Source organism: Mytilus trossulus, chromosome 14, assembly GCF_036588685.1.
Source record: "Mytilus trossulus isolate FHL-02 chromosome 14, PNRI_Mtr1.1.1.hap1, whole genome shotgun sequence".
NCBI classification, from domain to species: Eukaryota; Metazoa; Mollusca; class Bivalvia; order Mytilida; family Mytilidae; genus Mytilus; species Mytilus trossulus.
The window spans coordinates 44,436,960-44,458,388 of record NC_086386.1 but is presented as its reverse complement, the minus strand read 5'-3'; the positions used below and the strand labels follow the sequence as shown (position 1 = coordinate 44,458,388).

Here is a 21,429-nt window from a genome sequence, read left to right as displayed (position 1 = left end):
ATTTATTGTATATTGCAAGAATGATACCAGATTAAAAAAAAATTAACTTAAATTAAAAGGTTAATATTCATAGACACTCTTACAGGACACATTTGTCTGACCAATGGTCGACTTGTGTATGCTCTTGGTCCAAAATTTTCTTGTTTAACAGATAATCAGAACAATTGCATGTTTCTTATTTAACAATAATTTTGTTTGTTTTTAAATTGATTAAGATTATAACACAATGTTTACAGATGTACCCCTATTTTTGACATTTTTACTTTTAATGTCTGTTTGTTTTGTTCACACATGCTTGTCAATATTAAGGAAATAAACTCATCATATATACCAGGATTAAATTTTGTATTTAAAAAAAAGCCAAAATAAAGTACGAAGTTGAAGAGCCTTAGTATTTTAAAAATTCTATTTTTATTTGTTAACAGTTAATTTATAAATATTGACATATCAATGATAATTCATGTCAGCACAGGCTTTTTTAATAGTTTTAGTTTTCTTTTCTTTCTTTTTTCTTATATCAGTCCTAACTCCATGCACAAGAAAGTGAAAATTTCATATCTTCTCTCAATTATAAAATGGTTAAGTAGGGCTATAAATTTGTCATTTCATACTGATAAGGCGACCATTTATATTACTTAACAAACAGATGTTTTAAACACAAAATTGTAACATTTTGAAAGTTTTAGGAAAATGCACAGACACATTGGGGTTGAAAAGCCTCCTTCTTTTTTTTTAAATTAAAAAAAAAATTGAGGGGGGGGGAAATATTCTTTGAGTTTGTTAATCATAACTATCAAGGTTTATTTGAAAACTAATTATTTTTGTAGATGGTTTTTAAATTATTCTTATCTTGCAAATTTAGAAAGAAAACAAATATTGTAAAAAAATCTAAATCATATACATTTGTATATATATTGAAAAAAAAGATACTATTCTTGATTGGTATTGTGTATTTCATTTTTATTTCTTGCAACAATTTTCACCTATAAATTGAGAGAGAAACCATGTGGTATCTGTGAACTAACATACTATAATTGATGTGACAGTTTAATTTTAAAATATGGTGTTTTCTAAGTGGTGCAGAAGATAAGTTCACTTTTTATTCAACATCATTTTGATGCAAATTCTTGGGCTTAGATCATGGACTGTATATGCTTTGATGATATGTCTTTTTTTGTGTTTCTTTCATATGACGCGATTTATACATCCCGTCATTGTGATATTCTTCCATGGTTAGTATGTTTATTTGTTTAGAGTAATTAAGATGATACCAAAAGATTGTGTTCTATGTACTACTACTATTGAAATGTTTGCCTATTGTGTCTGTTTGTTTTGTTCACACATAGTTGTCAATATAATAGAATTTTATGCGACTGCCATGCAAGTCAGGTTTAGCTAGCTAAACAACCAGGTTTAATCCACCATGTTTTACATAAGAAAATGCCTGCATCAATTAAGCAATATTACAATTGTGATCCATTCGTTTGATGTGTTTGATCTTTCGATTTTGACATTTGATTAGGGACCCTCATTTTAAAAAAATAGTTGAGTATTTCAGTGATTTTTATTTTTCTACATGTTAACTAGGCTTCAGTAAACATCTTTTTACATCGTATGTCTATCGTAAAATTAAAAATATAACAATATCGTACAATTTTATATATAATTATATATATACTATTAAATCTCAATCAATCATCATACTTTTATCTGAATAAATAGGCATGAGCACAACTTTAGGATTTTTGGGTCCTCAGTGCTCTTCAACTTTATATTTTGTGTTTGGAGGAATTTGTCTTTTTAATATTCAGTTTTAACATAAAAATTAAACGCTGTATATCGATGTGTCAATATGCTAAAAATATCCATAACTATATATATAACATTTATAATATTGAACTTTAATCCGGGAAGTAATAAATTAAGCTATACAACAACATCATGGAGGTTTGTGGTATTTGTAAACGTAATAGTTCGACTAAAGTTTGTACATCTTGCCGTCACTATATTTGCAGCGAATGTATGCCATCTCATTTAGAACTGCAGTACTGTATGATTGGTAAACAAAATTCAACTGCCGATTACTTATGTGGCAGTCATACGAAACCTATTTCAGGATACTGCAACGTGTGTTGCAAAGTAGTATGCACATACTGTAAAATTCAAGCAGACCATTCTATCATTTCTCCAAGTCAAACAGCAGCTAATATCAAGAACGACGTACACTGTATGAAGGGAGTCATGAATGAAAAATTGACAGAGCTAGCGTATGATAAGAAAGTATATAAAGAAAAAGAGAAAGAGCTTATGGTTATACATGAAAAAATAAAAAACCAAGACAAAACAAGAATGCATACCAGCCCTTGGTTAGGGGAATGTAAAGTTGCTAGTATAGAAGAACAAATTGAGGAACTAAAAAAGAGTTACCAAAGAAAACATATGTTAATTAAAACAGCGGAATCTAATTTAGAGTCAGTTTATAAAGAAACATACTCATTGAGAATCTTGTCTTCTTGGATTAAGTTCAAAAGTGCAATAGAAGACTATGATAAAATAGCACAATGCAGACAGTTAGGTAAAGCTGCAGCATTTCACTCAGATCTCGAAAATAAAGCATATTTGGACAGGAAGTTAGTGTGAGTACATACATTTTCGTTTCTAAATTTAAATTAAAAGTAAGTAGTAAAACATCTTTTTAGAATAATTAAAATAATCGCATTTCATGTATGTTTGAACAAATAGACATTTATATGATACAAGGATAGTCAAAAACTATTTTGCATGTAACTTTTAGTCAATTGAATCCCCAAAATATGAGTACACATAGTATTTTATAGTAATTTTAAATTGATGTTGCAGAAACCCAGGACATGAGGAACAGTTCCCTCCTCCAAATCAACAAGTTACAGTTGATGATCTTGCATCACAGTTAATGACAGTGACAATAAATGATGGGACTGAACACCCTGATGAGCCCAGAACAAGCGAAGCATCATTAAGGTTAATTCCTGCAATTTATTTTTCAAATATTTATTCAGAAGCAAAACATTTTTTTTTATCCCAAAATCTGCTAATTATTGTACAATTTAAAAATATATAAACACTTGCTTGCCTTTTTTTGTAATATCTACATCATAAAAAGGAAAACTTTGCAAACAAAAAGTAAATTCGCAAAAATACTGAACTCCGAGGAAAAATCAAAACGGAAAGTCCCTAATCGAATGGCAAAATCAACTGATAAAACACATCAAACGAATGAACAACGACTGTCATAATTTGTTAAATTGTAGAATTCTTTCTGCTGTTTTTAGTAAGATGTTTTTTATAATAGCGATACCATTAATGGATAATTAGATATAAAAAGATTTGTTATGAATGACAATAAGACAACTCTCGATCCAAGTGACAATTTGTAAAGAGTAAATCTTCATAGGCCTATGTACTGCTTTCAACATTGATCATTGGGTCACATGAAACATCAACCTCTAAAGGGCCCAAAAAGTGTATTGTAAAATCAATTAAACAGGAAAACCAATAGTCTAATTTATATAAAAATACGAGAAACGAGAAACACAAAGTATGAACCATACCAACAAATGGCAACAACTGAGCAACAAGTGTTTGACTTAGGACAGGTGCAAACAATTGTAGCTTGTTTTAACTTTTTAGCACGGAAATAACCGATCAAGGAGTAACATCTTGCATTAGAGAGATTTATCCTTCTTTTTTAAGTGATTTCAAAATCTTTTAACGTTCCACCAGCAGCGGTGTCGCTTCAGAGTAAAATAATAAACGGCTATTTTGATCATAAAAGAACTTGTGAATGACAATTTTCCCTCATTTTTCGTTTTCGGCAATTATTTTCAAAGTTACAAGATACAAAACGGTTTTTTAAGGTGGCTAGGGAGTCTTAATTAGAATTGATAGAATTTGTTCATAACTTGTGAAAATGATTTTTTTTTATGTTTTTTGCGAAAATATATTAAAAAGTTTGGGTCACTGGACTTTTTTTCACGCTACAGGTTGTGCAAAATTGTCCGATTTTGAAAAGATTATGCATGGAAAATCAAATTTTGTGCGATAAAAAGAAAACGTACTATCAGAACTTTAAGATAAATTGTGAGAAGGTTGCTCTTATAACATGCTTTTAGATAAGAAAAAGAAAAAAATGCGGTCACCGAACTTGTTTTCTAGCTACATATCAAATTAGGTAAATTCATAACACTTTCTAGTATACAAAAATTTATAATAACTTTATCTGAGTTTTCTACCCTTATTTGTCAAAGTTGAAAAAAAATCAGACTCAAACAATGTGTTTTTGAGAAATTACAGCTGTAGTTATGATGAAACACAATTTTTTTTAACATAGATTACATGCAACTCTAAAAATTTGCACATTTCATCAAATATCTAGACCAAAGTTCTTCCAAATACAAGATGGAGGAAGACACCCGAGCCACCTTAATCACTGCGTCTAACAGAAAAATATTGACCAATCTTTATAGTTTAAATTTATACTTCGAATTTTATGATAGAAGTTTATAGACATTGACATTGTTTATTGACTAGATTTTTGTCCTTACATATATTAAACATTATTATGAATTATTTTTAAATTGTATTTATTTCAATTTTACTTACTTCGTGAACAATGGCTTCACTGTTGATGTAAGTTTAATGTTGCCAAGGGAGCTATTCGGGCTCATGTGAGCATCTTGTTTAACCAAGACCGGATTATCTAGGCATTTATGCCAGCTACGGTTTACCTCCATCAATCAATTTATCTATATATTAATTAAGCATGCATTCAAATTTTTGAACCATTATTAAGATAAAATTAATGTTTTAAAATATTTGCCTTTACAAAGACACATAGTTTCGGGTTTAATTGTAACGTTTGGTTTCACTGAACTACTATACATTAGTATACCTTCGTTATTGTTTAGAGGCAAGCTAAAGACCGCCTTCAGGTGCATGATTTTCGCGCTGTGTTGAAGACCAAATGGAAGCCTTGGGCAGTTTTCTGCTCTGGTTGGATGTTGTCTATTTGAAGGATTCCCCCTTGAAAAAAAAATCATATAAATTAATATTACATTTTAGTCTATTCTTTCTTGAAGCACAACGCAAGATTTGATAGGTGTGCTTTACACATATGCGTCTAATGCCAAAGAAGCGGAGTGTCAAAAAAGCAAAGGGGTACTATTTGAAATAAAAGTAGCTCCTGAAATGGAAGTCGTCAAGCAACAAACTGAGTATATTCTGAAGTACATGCATGAAAAAACAAATGAATGGTAAGCCGATTTATTTTAAAAGCTTAATTGACACTTCCTTTGACATAAGTACAATATGTGTTAATATAGTGTATAATGATTTCGATTCATGTGTATCATACGTTTTCCTAAATAATGATGTACATAGTATTAAAACATAACATTTATAAAAGAATGGTTAAAAATACCAGAGGCTCATACGTAGATTTTCTTAAACGCCATGACTAAAATAGAAAAAGACCAATATATAAACAATAGTAAACAACAGAAAACTTTAGACTGGGCAATACGAATCCCACCAAAAATGAAATTGATCTCATGTGCTCCGGAATGGTACACATAAACAACTCCACATGTGGCACCCGTGTAGTGTTCAAAGAATTATCCCTAAAACACATATTTGAGATTCGTTGTTGCTTTAGTTGACATCCTCCTTTTTAGACAACTATAGTGTTAAGATTCATTTTCATAGTATATCAAATTGAGGATATCGATATCAACAGGACAAATCTCATCGAAATAAAAATGGATATAAACGTCAGAAAATCTTCGAGAATTCTACATAACGTGACGGTACCCAAATTGCACCTTTTTTGACAGTTTTTTCACCTACGTTTTTTATGATCAAGAAAAAAATGTCCATACTGTGTTTATTTTGTAGCCCTATCCTTCTTTATTGTTAAGTCACACCAGTTTCAATTTTTAATTCATATTGAGTCATAAAAAAATGGGTTTGAATCAACCTCCAAACTATCCATGATTCTGTAATGAGGAGTACCCAAATTGCCTCTATGCTGAAATTCACATCGTCAAAAGTCTAATAACCGAGCTTTTGTTTAATTTCTTGAAATATTTTGAACAGTTGGATTATAGTCCATGCTTACTCTTCATATTTTACGAAATGGATACTTATAATATATTGTATTTGCTTATTTTAAAAAGATGACGTTTTGATTACGTCGCATGGTGACGTTTTCGTACATTTTGCTTTTTCAGTATACAGTCAATCTGTTGATAAATACTGTGAACGTTTTGTGTATATCTAAATATGTTTACCTTTGTTGAAAGACGTCCATAGTATCAAATCATAAAAACACAAATTGTTTAGTCTCTATGAAATCTTGTAAGATTATCGTTGCTATTTTTTTCCAAATAGGTGCAATTTGGGTACTTGGTGCAATTTGGGTACCCTTACGTTATATTTTTAACGCTTGATGGAGTCAAAAATAAAGGTTTCCAATAAATTAAATGTGACTGTTCTAAATTAGCAGTTTCAGATTTTACTTCCAATTTAGACTATTTTGAATTTTAAACTATGAATCGGACTAACGTCGAAGTTCAACGCAGATTAGTGTTTGTGTTACTGACAACGTTAACAGAAATGATGTTTTTGTAATATTTATAATATAAGTAAATTGCGTTAACGATGTATGTAATGTTGCGGCAATGTTCTGATTTTCAGTTTTGATAAGGAAAAAGATTTGGAGACTTTAAATCACAAATACGCAAGTTGGACGATTGATATAGACTCAAAAGAAGCAGAAATAAGAACTCAATTTGAATTAGATATGAAGACGAAGGACAAACGAATGTAATAATAAAATCAAAATTGTTAAATATATAGAAAAGTATTTAAAAAATAAAAATAAGAATAAATGATATCCTGGCTTTGAACAGTTCCGTTTTAAATATTTCTTTCGACCCCAACAATATTCTGAATGTTTTAAAAAAGTAACCCAATTGACGGCCATTGTAGAATACAGCCCTCTGCACCAGTTGACTCTCTTAGCTAACTAATCTTATGTAGCTAAATATTTTGTTTCATCGATAATAAATAAATCAGATTTCAGATAGAGCAGGTAAAACTACTGCTACCCAATTTTAGGACATTTTGAAGCAGAACATAATGATTTTCTTTCAATGATGTATATATTGATATATTACAACACAACATTGACCCAAAACATATTCTTAAAAACACGTTCACGAACAGCGTCGTTGATACTATTCTACAACATTTATTAAACGATAAAGATGGGTATATACTGTTGTGCTTTGCAAATATTTTCAACTTGATATATAAAAGTGCTTTATTTTAGTTATTGATTTCTATATAAAAACATTTTATAGAACTTTTCCCACAACGGAAATTGATATTAATTGTTACATTATTTATCTAATCCGCTACACAATCGTACTCAACTAGATGATATTCATTTGAAATTAACTAAAACATATACAATCCATATAATCTTTTCTACATGAAACTTTTTTTGTTTAGAGAAACATACACAAAAGAGATAGAAATAATGGAATTGAAACTGTTAAAACAAGAAGGAGAATATAGTTCCAAACACAAGGAAATGGAAAAACTAAAAACAGTTACCTTTAATCAGATGAAGAAAGCACAAGAGCAGAATCAAATCGAGTTTAAGGCATTAGAAATTCGTAATACAGAATTACAATTCAGGTAGGCTAGAATTCAGACTTCGGTTTTGGGTTATACATGTTATATAAACTATCTATTATTTCTACTTTATATCTTGACATATCTGGTACCTCGTTGGTCAAGCGATTTAGTAGTCCAACTACTGAATTACTAGTCTTATATCACCATGAGCTATTAGTTCGAATCCAGCAGCAGTTGGTGTGCTCGACATCAATCTTGATTGAGAAGAAAATGTTAGTTTTCCTACCGAAGGTCGGTAGCTCTCTACTGGCAATCTTGTTTCCTCTGTCCATAAAGTGGCGTTAACACTTACCAATCTTAATCAATTTAGCTTTGAAATGTTAATACGGTTTGAGACATTATATTGAATTTGAAATGCAATTCTTTGAAAATTAATTTCCATAGTAACAATATGCTGGGAACATACTTATAACATCAATATACCTGCACACAAACAGTTTTGATCTGTAACTGCACATTCACAATGTGTACACTAAAGATGACGATGTTGTTTTCTTAAATAAAAGCACTATGCAATCATTCTGAAAAATTTCAAGAAATAACAACAATTTTTGTTTTACTGAATCCAGTCTCGCCGAGGAGAAAGAGAAAGTTGCCAAACTGCAGGGAGAGAGGCTTACTTTACATAATCATATTATTATGAAAGATAAGGAAATTCAACGAGTGACGAAAGAAAATGTAGACAAAAATTTAAGGTATTTTATTATTGGATAATGGTCTGAGTTGATGCATATTTCAATAGTGTCTACATGTATAAAACTTTAGATCATTTCATTATTATGCTATTTCAGTTTTACTTCCTTATATTCATTTTTGAGCATAAATCATAGGTTAAGTGTTATTGCCATGTGCGATAACTTGAGTATTAACCCCACGAGATATATTGTTATCATATACTTGTATACAATATTACTAAAATTTTACAGTTCAATAACATTTGAAAATATCAAAAGGCTATGAAAGGATTACTAGGTTTATTGACCAGATTCTTAAGAATTTCCATAGCGGGCTGATAAAGGTACCTTTATTGACTGCTTCCGGAATGTTATCACATGCCTTTCCGTTAATTTCCGTGGCGTTTATCACATGCACCTTCGTGCATTTCCGGAAATTTGATTGAAAACGACAACAGAACGCGGAAAACGGCAAGTGATCAGACTTTTCCAAAAATAGTTGAGGAGCATAAATGAATTAAGTTAAAGTTGTTTTAAAAGATTTAAATGAGGTGACAATATTAATAAAGAACATGACAAAACAAATAAAATGCTTGTTATATCAACAAAACAATTAAAGAAAAGAATTTGCTTTGGTTGTCTGAAAATATTTTTGAAAGTGCAAAGACAAACAAAATTAAGTTTTAATAGTTCTTGTCTGAATATCTTCTGCTGAAGTATATGATAAAAAGATAATTACATGTCATTTTTCATATCAGACCCTTTATCGGCCCTCGTTCATGATATCAGCCCTCGAGCCTTCGGCTCTTGGGCTGATATCACAACCTTGGGCCGATAAAGGGTTTGATATGAAAAATGCCATGTAATAATCTATACATATCGTACTTAATTGAATAAATTTTACATTTGGAGTAATCTGTGTCCTGACTATAATTCCAAATGTATTTTTTTAACCAATATCCAAAGGCGATGATACTATGAACATGATGAATATTTAAAAGAAAATACACTTACAGAAGATTCCAAATCAACTAAATAATAAGTTAAAAAAAATGAAATTATAATATATATACGATTGACAAAAATCAAGCAATAAAACAAAAAGTCCATATAAATTCGGCAAAAATATAAAACCAGATGTCTTTGCCTTTTATTTCTGTAACTTGCTGCTACGTCGATGATTACCGCATACATCCGTTTTATAGCTTGTCCGTAAGACCTTTGACAGTATTCTAACAGAGCATTTTGGGACTTGCTGGAGTCGTAGTATAAATACCACAACAATTTCTAACGTCAGGTCAATCTTCTACTTACTTATAGCTTAATATATTTATACGAACATCCAATAAATGTACCGTATTCTAGAAGCAAGCATTATCGTAAAAAAAATGATTATAGCATTAATCATTTAATTACATGTACAAATGAGGTTATCTTTTTCCTTCGTATTTAATTTTTGAAAGAATGAAAAAAAGGAAATTATTCATGAGCGTGAACTGCCTATTCATAAATTTATTTAAATGTTTAAATTAAAGAGTAATTGTTTAATAAAGTGCCATGTAAATATCTCTATTGATACATCACAATGCATGTTTACCATATATGAATTTCTTTAGCAAGGGTGTGTATCAAACACAAATCTGATCAAACAGTGATATGAGCAAGACTGACTGAAATTGACATTACATAAGTTTTACGGCCACCATCACAAATTTGTTGATTGATATATATGAGTGTCAACTCACTAGCGATATCATTTAGCAGTTAAGAATCTTTAGATATCAGAATAGTTGAAACTCATATATTGTGTCCTATTGATTGTAATTATTAATGAATAGCAAGAGACTCTTGCCCAATTGATGCATTCGGTCTCCGTTTGGAGTGCATGCAATTCCATCAGGTTTTGTTTGTTACGTTGATAGACTCCACCAAGCAAAAGTTGATTTCGCTATAATTATCTAAATATAGTGGAAAAATTTAAATCGTCTCAAACAGTTCCGTTTAATAACACAGTAACAACAATTTTTTTGACGAGTAAGAAGTGTCATATTTAATTTTGATATGTATACATATATTGTTATATTTGTTATTATCGTGGGATTTTGTCTGATGCTCGGTCCGTTTCTGAATGTGTTACATTTTAGTGTTATGTCGTTGTTCTCCTCTTATACTTAATGCGTTTCCCTCGGTTTTAATTTGTTACCCCGATTTTGTTTTTTGTCCATGGGTTTATGAGTTTTGAACAGCGGTATACTACTGTTGCTTATATTTATATATTACCTTCCAAAGTATCATTTTATTCTATCAATTCTATATATGACTGAACTTAGTATTGCCAAGGAGAAAGAAACTGTAATATTGCTTCAACATGAAAAGGCTTCTTTGCATAATCATATTATCATGAAGGATAAACAAATTCAACGCGGAATGAGAGAAAAGGAGGACAAAATTTTAAGGTATTTTAAAATTTATTAATATATCATTGTTTTTTTTTGATATTTCAATACCAAGATAACTCAATATTATTTTCATATTTTGTTGCTATCTAATGTTTACAATTCCATATAAATGACAGACAACAAGCATAGTGAGTATCCCTTTAATATCAACAGTTACCACATATTTTCTATCAAACTTTGGCAAGGGCGAAACCATGTCTTGTAACTACTGAACTCCGTTCGTCAGTACATCTATCTATCCCTCCGAATAAATTTTATCAAAGTGTATATAGCTCAACGAAAAGGTATACTTTATTTGTTCTATAGCTTGAAAAACGCTGAGTTGTAGGGTGTAAGCAATTTAAACGTATGCCATGCAGCCGTCAGTTTGAAATGAATTGTACAAGGAATTTCCCCACAAGTTTTCTTGGTATCTATGAAGAGCAAAACTCAAATATTCAGTTGCAGCTTGATAATGTTGTAGAAAATAGCAACTTTTACACCCATCATACAGTCCCTTCTTGTTTGCCGATAGTTTGAAAATTTTCAACAAGCATTACACATAGAAAATTATCATCAAAATTATCTTGGCTTCAGTGAGAGGGAATAATCAATTATGCTCCAGTATACACGTAACTTCAATCAATTGTATGCAGCGACGTAGGTCTAGTCCCGGTATTCGTCTTCTTATACCAATAATCCAATCTACTGTCGTACCATCTAAACATTCAATTTGGTGTGTGAATACAAATTGTTTTCCCTGCTACAGTTAATGTTTAATTGCATTGATAGCATACATAGCGAAATTCTTTGAAATGTGAATCAGAAAGAATATTGTAGCTACTAGGATAGAAGAGATACTAACTTCCGTAGTTGTTGGTTAGACCATTTGGATGAAATTTCTATAATATTGTCCAAATATTTAAATATTTGGTGAATAAATATTATAAATGTAACAGAATATATTTATCAGTAATGCAATTATATTTTAAGTGAATGAACAAATCCACCTCTTTTTCATATTCAGCTCATTTCAAAAACAGTTGGAACAGCAAAAAGAAAAGGAAAAACAGTTGAAGTTGATATTGAAGGAAAAAGATGATAAGATATCCGCTTTAAAAAAAGAAAAAGATGACAAAATTCAATCTTTACGAAACGAAAAAGATGACTTGCAAACAAGGTGTGTTGTATAAATCATGTCCATTTTTTTTTAATTCAACCACGGCTTCCTTCTTGAAAGACGGTAATGTAATACCGCCATTGTTTGCCCTATTATTCTTTTATAAAATTTGCACTTTTCTTAATATTATATAAGTTTTATCCTGTCCAGTACTACAGACAGATTTTACATAATATTGAATTAAATATTATATGTCATTCAGGTCTCACAAAGGGTATATACTGTGAAATTTCTGGATTAGAGTTTATATCCCCTGACCCGAAGCTGAAAGTCATAAAATGAAAACGTTAGTACACTATGCGTAGGAAGTATTTTGTTTAAAAGTTGTACGACCTGCTTGATAGTTTTTCCTGAACGACAGTATAAGTGGTTCTATACCTATTAAGCATTCTTCGTTTGATTATATCTACGTAAACAAAATCATTAATATAACGGTAATTGATATCGAATTTATAAATAAACTAGAATTCAGACTAGTCTTCATTGAGCTTGGCCATACAATTAAGTACTGATTGGACTTAACGTTTACATTCTACGACTTACATGCAACGCAACACGTTTTCAATCATGCATGATGAGGATAGTTATCAAAGGTACCAGGACTATAATTTAGTACGCCAGACGCGCGTTTCGTCTACATAAGACTCATCAGTGACGCTCACATCAAAATATTAATAAAGCCAAACAAATACAAAGTTGAAGAGCATTGAGGATCCAAAATTCCGAAAAGTTGTGCCAAATACGGCTAAGGTAATCTATGCCTGGGATAAGAAAATCCTTATTTTTTCAAAAAATTCAAAGTTTTACTAACTGGAAATTTATAAAAATGACCACATTATTGATATTCCAGGATAATTGTTTTAGTTGCATGTGGATGTTAGCGAGTTTGTCTACTTAACTTATGTTTATGTTTGCTTACTACACTTAGCATATAAAAGTATAGGTGTTATTAAGCTCAACATATTGACTCTTGTATTCAAAACTAAAAGCTTAGGTTTCTTTAAACCACTTGCGTCGAAATAGGTCACAATGTTACTTCAATCGTGGATTTTACGTGTATGATATTTGAAATATAAAAAACAGACCCGCCTCCGGATGCAGGATTTCTCGCTGTATTGAACAACCATTTGTGGCTTAGGGCTGTTTACTGCTCATTGGTCAGGCTTTTGTATCTTTGATACATTCCCCTTTTCCAGTCTCAATTTTATTAACTGTTATTAACTTAGATTAAAAATAATAAAAAATACACTTATTGTTTATTTCATAGACTGAGCAGTATTGCAGGTGAAAAATTGACAGCTGGAAATCCAGCTATAACAGATCTTGGTGATCCGAATCGGCCAATGAAGATTGGTGAAATGTACGGAGAACTATATGATAATGAATGGACAGATGCAATGGATGTCACTGTCGAAGTCAAAGAATATTATCCTGGCATGGATTCATCCGAAATCGAGGAAATTGTTATTCGTCATTTGTACAGAATATTAATGGTATATACAATTGTCGTTAATATATCTATTACCTATTTAGAAAGTTCATACGCATTCGGTTAAGACATTATAGAAATTTCGGACCAAGATAAGGGGTCACGTTTTTACCTGTAAGTTGTACAAGATGCATTGTAAAGCAGATAGTTCATAAACTACCAGTTTCCTTCATCTTTTACTACCGTTATTGCAACTTCAGTGTAATTTTCTAATCGGAAACCACTATAATAAGACAGTATACTGAGATAATAGGAGTAGATTATACAAATGTTTGTTTCGCAGATGCTGAAGTATTGGGATGTATTAGTTAATTCATGACTGTTTTTTAATTATATTTACAAATTAAATATCCTTCACGAATATTTTGTTAAATTTACATAATTACAGTCGATTCTTCTTTCCTTTGATTGAGAATCATACTAAATTTGAGTTTGAGTAACACGATGGATGCAACTAGTGCAGCAGGATCAAAGTATCCTTCATGGCACTATGATATTATCCTAAATTGTTTTAGATTATAAATATTTTGTTAGTAAACTTGTACCTCTTTTCGTCGTCTTTAGTATTTATACAATCGTGTTGTTAGCTATATAGTGTAATTCGATGTATGAGTTTTGAATGTTCCTCTGGTATCTTCCTCTTTTTTATAATCTAAATACTTAATATAAAATAAAGAGATCGATAGCTTGACGATTTTCTTTTGATGTTAGGGACAAAGTCAGATATTGTGTTATTTTAGATTTCTTGATTGCTGTCAAAAACATAATTTTCTGTAAAAAAATATAGAAAACGCTTAACAGTTTAAAGAAAAAAATAGAAGCAATATAAATACACATTTTGCAAATGAATTATTAAACGTGTTTTTTTCCCTTTTTTGCACACTGCATTATTATATATTTTTGAAGTAAGGATAAATGGGGTAAATAGATATTTGATATATATTTATGTATAATTCTTTTTTAGTGCACTTTTCATCAATGTGTGTCTTTTTCTACTGAACAACTGAACATCATCAGAAAAAGTATTTCGACGACACTTCACTTAGATATTAATTATGTAAGTTATACTTTATGTAGACAATTGCTACTTAGGCACAAAATTATGAAAAATAGCTATAGCTATTTAGAGGAATGCAAAAACATAATAGTCTCAACACGTTCATACGTAGACATGTGATTCTTATACAAAAACTTCAGTACACCTTTAAAATTTGTAATTATTCGTCAACAAAAATAAGAATTTAATGAATATGGTTAGGAATAACATGGAATTTTAATCATTGTTTCCAATAACATTATTGTTCTTTAGAATAAATAGTCTGACATATAAATAGGGCATATCCGTTGGTGTGAACACAAACTATAATATAATTCGAGTCTATAAAGGCATCTAAATTTTGAAGTAAAGTGGTCAATTGCACATCAGGTTTTGTCGTGAGATTACAAAAACCAGGTTCAATCCACCATTTTCTTCATTTGAAAATGCCTGTACCAAGTCATGAATATGACAGTTGTTGTCCATTCGTTTGGTGTGTTTTGTCATTTGATTTTGCCATGTGATTTGTGACTTTCCGATTGAATTTTTTCCTCGGAGTTCAGTATTTTTATGATTTTCTTTTTTATATTTACCTACTTCGAATAAGGAGTAAACAAATGGTTTAAAGCAGACCAGAAATATTTTTTTACCAGACTAACTGATTTCAGCTTTATAACTTTGTAATCTGCAAATGATATGTAAAACACACGTCCTAGTGGATTGTGTAGTCACTTATGTTTTTCAATTAAAACCATACTTATTATTGAGTACTTCTCACCCTTTTGAAGAATGACGAATCTGCTTCATTTCCTGTGTGTAAGGAAATCATTCAAATCAGAAGACAGAGTACCGAGAAAAGCGTAAATTTCCTTCTTGAAAATCAGGTAAACGTTATTATAGTAAATATATACAATTAGATTACTTAAAAATATATATTAATTAAAGATATGGAGAAAGACAAGAAATTTATTCTTAGCAGATGTATTTAGATTTAGTACATTATAACGTTTTTACATGTACTTGTCTTTCTTTGCAACTTTTTGTATAATGATCATGTATTCCTCAATAAAATTGATATTGATTTGAAATGCAGCTTTTGTTTTTACTGTTCATAATGAAATTTCTTTTATTTTATATGAGTCCTATCTATCAACTTATTCGAACATGCAATTACTTGGAAAAAAGTATTGCAACACCTTGATTTTTCAAAACTTGAAAAATCAGCCTCTTTTTTTGGATGATATATAAGATATTTGTATAATATTATTGAAACATAGTTTATGATAACATTGGCATTGAAACGAACAAAAATTGTTTGAAAAAAAAGGATTTAGATAACCACAATTTTAATAACAAAATGAGGTGTTTTTTGTACAAAAAAATGCATTTTACAACTTTGACTGTAGTCGAACTTTACAATGCCAGACATTTCAAAATTATGATTGATCATGGTTGATCGTTAAACGCCAAAGCATTAGTACTTTGTGCGCAGCCTCCATTCAAACGGATAATCGCATCTTAACGTCTTCTGAATCCTGCCAAAAATCGACTAATTTGTTGCTAAAATAGCAGCAACCATTTCTGATTAAGGACATTGTTTATTTCATGATGTGTTTGAACTGGGGTGTCCTATTGCGCACTTTCCACCCAAAAGTGTCCAATATATGCTCGATATGGTTCAAATATGGGCGACGATCCGTCCAAGGAAGATGACCCGAATTCCATTGGAACAATAAATCTTCCTCCACGATGCTAATTTTCAATTTTAGCGAGCTCTACACTACATTGGTTACGGAAAACTGTGTGTCTGTTCGTAAGCAAAGGTCTCCGCAATGGTCTTATCGCACGATAACCAGTAGCGATGAGTCGATCTCGAACAGTTCTTGTTAAAAGACTCCTGTATGCCAACCACTCTCTTTTTGGAATTGTATTGTATGCAATGGGTTTCCTTCTGACCAACCTTTATTATGCTTGATTTTCCCTAACAAATGGTATAGGGGGTCTTCTTTATCTCGGAAGGTCTTTAACATCGTTTAGTGCCATTTTTTATTCTCATAGTGGAGTGGTGATGACCAACAATACGTGCAGTTGTTACAGCGACATCCTTGCTTCTCTCATGCTGATAATCTGTCATCTTGCTGCAGTTTAGAGTTGTCGAGGACCCATTACGAGGTGTCTATTACATAACTTTAAAAACTTGGTTATTTAAAGTGTTGAAAACAATGAGGATGAAAACATCTGTTTTGCTGTTTACGGGTACAGTAGCTGCATGTGCAGATAACTTACCGAGTCGATATTTATTGATTAAACTCAGGTGATGCTTAAATAATGTTTAAGTAGTTCTATTTTACCAAATTATATCCCAAAAAAATAAAAAAATGTTTTTTTAATTTCAATTTCAATTTGGTGTTGCAATACTTTTTTCCATGTGTATACATTATATATTTTAAAACATTGACGCAATGTGGGTCTTATGAATTTTCAAAGTCAAATAGTAATTGCAGGTCTAAAAATCAGATGGAATCTTAAAATTAGAAGAAAACCAATGAAATGATTAAAATTTACAACTTGTTCAAAACGTATTTAAAATATAATTTCTAACATCTTAATTCAGGTTCTTCAAGAGAAAATGGTATTGCATGACTGGGAATATGAATACAAGAACGAACATTTGGTATTATCATTAATGAAAACTCCTTTCTTTGAAAAGTGTATTCGTCTTTGTTGGTTAATGGCTATTCAGGATCCTAATATGCATTTGGAGGAAGATCTTCAACCAGGTTCAAAATTTGATAAAAACATATATAAAGAATTTGTACGGAGTGGTGACAAAGTTAGATACGTAGTTTGGCCAGCAATGTTCCTGCACATAGACGGACCATTGCTCTATAAAGGTGTTGTCCAAGCATACTGGCAGCAATGACTGCAGTGAACCTCAGTATAAGAATATACCAAAAGAATTCCATAAAAGAGTATTTAAAGTATAATAAAATCAATATAAAAATATGATCTGCTGCTGCGACTCAATTCAACTAGTTCAATAGTAAAACCCTGAATGAAAATATTATGTCCTATTTCTCTTCCAGGTTTTTTTTGGAATTCTTTGATATCGACTTCTGATTTACCATGTATGAGTGTGTAGCTTCAAAGTTACTCTGGTCTGGTTTTAACGGCCCATTAAAGGTGAATAACTATACCCAGTTACCTTTTCTTTTTAATTTGATGTCAAAAAGTGTGAGGTGCTAACTATTCGGAAAATAACATAATGGTTATGAAGGTAAGACAGGTGTTAAGCAACATAAGGCCTTTGCACAATCGTCGACAGAATATTTTTATAGTTCAAAGTTTACAGATCAAGGTTATTGTCATTTAATCCTCCTGTTGACATATTTCGTGAAAAACGGAAGTTATGTTTTCATAACTTCCTAAACCGAAAGTAAGGTATTTAATCATCAAACTACAACACTTAGATTAACATATGTGTTACGTTTAGAGGACGTGTTTTTTAAACATACTGTCATCTTAAATGGTAACCAATTGTGTCCGTCCTTTTGACGTCTCGATCCTTTATAATTTCAAGGCTGATTTTATACAGACACGTCTTATGAAGACAGATAAGAAGTAAGCAATATCCTTAAACTTTATTTTCAACTATATAGATGCTGTTTTCTCACCAAATAACTAAAATATGAGGAGTATGTTGAACGCAGCTATCCCATCGAACTAGAGATCTAGAATTAAACAGATACAGCTAATAGGTTATCAAAGGCACCAGGATTATAATTTAGTACGCCAGACGCGCGTTTCGTCTATATAAGACTCATCAGTGACGCTCATATCAAAATATTTATAATCGAAACAAGTACAAAGTTGAAGAGCATTGATGATCCAAAATTCCAAAACATTGTGCCAAATACAGCTAAGGTAATCTATGCTTGGGATAAGAAAATCCTGAGTTTTTCGAAAAATTCAAAGTTTTGTAAAAATGGAAATTTATAAAAAAGGCCACATTATTAACATTCATGTCAATACCGAAGTGTTGACTACTAGGCTGGTGATACCCTCGGGGATGAAACGTCCACCAGTAGTGGTATCGATCAAGTAGTGTAAATAGTTATCAAAGGTACCAGAATTATAATTTAGTACGGCCGACGCGCGTTTCGTCTACATGAGACTCATCAGTGACGCTCGTATCAAAATATTTATAAAGCGAAACAAGTACAAAGTTGAAGAGCATTGGGGATCAAAATTCAAAACAATTGTGCCAAATACGACTAAGGTTATCTTTGCCTGGGATAAGAAAATTCATAGTTTATCGAAAAATTAAAAGTTTTGTAAACATGAAATTTATAAAAATGGCCGCATCATTGATATTCATGTCAACACCGAAGTGTTGACTACTGGGCTGGTGATACCCTCGGGGATGAAACGTCCATCAGCAGTGGTATCGAGCCAGTGGTGTAAATAGTTATCAAAGGTACCTGGATTTTAATTTAGTACTCCAGGCGCGCGTTTCGTCTTCATAAGACTCATCAATGACTCTCATATCAAAATATTTATAAAGCGAAATAGAAAAAGTTGAAGAGCATTGATGATCCAAAATTCCAAAAAAATGTACCGAATACGGCTAAGGTAATCAATGCCTGGGATAAGAAAATCCTTAGCTTTTCGAAAAATTCAAATTTTTTAAAACAGGAAATTTATAAAAATGACCACATTGTTGATATTCCAACACTACTGGGCTGGTGATTCTGACGCATATCTTGACTTAAATCACGAAATTGACAATGAAGGTCGGTTGAAATAAAAAAGAGATGATTTTAGCTTCCCAATTGTGAACTTTCCATTTCTATGTAGCAACATTCCAGCAGCTCCTGAATACGGAGTATATATCTTCCAATTGATCGACATTTCCGGGTTTATATTTCCTATCCTGATTTACTTGATAGAGGATTGCTGCTCACAAGAAAGCTTTTAAACTGAAAGTCCCAAATGGTGAAGTTGAAATCAGTCCTTCGTAAATTTTATGGACGCCATCACAAGTTGGTTGACCGAATGGAATAACCGTTTTACAGATGATATCGGATATGTTCCTTTTGTCATTACTACAATCACCTTCCCTTTTAACGAATTTGACCTATCGAATTAGACTATTTACCATGTTTGTAATAACATTAGCAAGACGACGAGTGCCGAATGTGGAACAGGATCTGCTTATCCTTCCGGAGCACTTGAGATCACCCCAAGTTTTTGATAGGCTTCGTCTTTAATTTTCCATGTTATGTCTTGTGTAATATTAAATGTTTTTTTGTCTTTTTCTTTTTTAGCCATGACGTGCTAGTACATAAAACCAAAACACTATATCATTATGTGATCAGCTTGCCAGTTGTACAGCTAATTTTATTAAATTCATTAAACAAACAAATAAAGTCTCTGTCACATCTTTGACTTCTGCAGTGGCCACTGCCATTATGGAGTACCTACAATTTAAAAAACAGAAACAGTCAGTATATAATAAATTAAAGGTTCAGTTCGGACCAGTAGTCAATATGTATTAGAATGAATTAAACAAATACACGCAAATCTACATGTGTATAAGCAATATTACCACGTATATTAGATAACAGGAAAAAGGTAAAAGAAGGTAAACAAACCTGATAGGAAAAAAGTGACACTCCTGGTACAAAACAGTCAAACATTTCGTACATGTAGGATAACAGTCATAAATCGGGTAGGACGATATGATTAAATTTTTGTATGTAGTGGGAAAAAGTCATCTGGGGAATAGAACTAAATTTCGTGATTATATTAATATGTATTGAATACCAAACAGATAGAAGGATTATATATTGCTGGATTTGGCAAAACTTTTAGGAATTTTGGTCCTCAATGCTCTTCAACTTCGTACTTTTTTTGCCTTTTTAATATTTTTGGATTCGAGCGTCACTGATGAGTCTTTTGTATACGAAACGCGCGTCTGGCGTAGATGCAAAATTCACTCCTGGTATCTATGATGAGTTTATATACATCATGCGGTTTCTAAATTTAGCTTAAACAAACTGTTTTCAGGAATCTTTTAACATTTTTTTATTCGAGCGTCACTGGTGAGTCTTTTGAAGACAAAACGCGCGTATTAGCAAGATTAGGTGTACTATTTAAAGATTTGTATTTTATGCAACTGATTCACTTCCCATGAACAAAGTTCAGTCCATGTACATATTAAGGTTTTAAGACATAAAACAGAGATGTCATTAGACTTATTTTCAGGTTTCAATTTAATATTTACATTTCCTGTCAATCATTTACAGAATATCACACGGCAAAAACATTAGGAGTAAGATACAAAAAGGTCAATCTTTAAATAAAGTATTTTTTTGAATTATTATTTCATTTCTAAAGATCATTAAAAAGCATATAAAACCTTTATTTCTCTGGCTGAAAATCTTGAGGTTATCAGTTACCAGCCTGATTACATATGAGTTGGAGACTTGTACAGATAAGATCCGCTAGGTGGAAATTTGAAGTAACTAATATTGGGAACCAGCAACACCTTTGTTTTCAATAAATTTAATTTGAATTCGGATGCTATAGCTTAGAGAGATGTTAAACAGCGACAGATACCAAGGGGACAAGAAGACCTGAAACGCAATGGCAAAAAAAAAAAGTGATGAAAAGATTAAGAATTCCATAACTACAAAGTAAACTAAAGACTGAGCCATACTAAGCCCATACAAATTCAATGTTGATCTTAGTTTCGGAAGGGTTAGCAGTTCCTGTTCAACATGTGACACCCGACATGTTACTTATGGAATTATAAATATTGTTATTAGTCTCACTCGCTAATGTTAAAATTGAGGAAAGTAGGACCTAAT

At 31.4% G+C, this 21,429-nt stretch overlaps 1 protein-coding gene across 1 annotated transcript; it reads left to right on the top strand.

Annotated features, from left to right (window-relative positions):
• The first annotated feature begins 1,937 nt into the window (after positions 1 to 1,937).
• Positions 1,938 to 17,490, top strand: LOC134696506 (centromere-associated protein E-like). The gene is made up of 12 exons (XM_063558341.1): positions 1,938 to 2,636; positions 2,860 to 3,000; positions 5,118 to 5,291; positions 6,733 to 6,861; positions 7,552 to 7,740; positions 8,310 to 8,435; positions 10,745 to 10,870; positions 11,880 to 12,032; positions 13,300 to 13,525; positions 14,486 to 14,578; positions 15,346 to 15,441; positions 17,172 to 17,490. The coding sequence occupies exons 1-12, from the start codon at positions 1,942 to 1,944 to the stop codon at positions 17,478 to 17,480; spliced, it is 2,457 nt and encodes an 818-aa protein (XP_063414411.1). The 5' UTR covers positions 1,938 to 1,941; the 3' UTR covers positions 17,481 to 17,490.
• Positions 17,491 to 21,429: the final 3,939 nt, after the last annotated feature.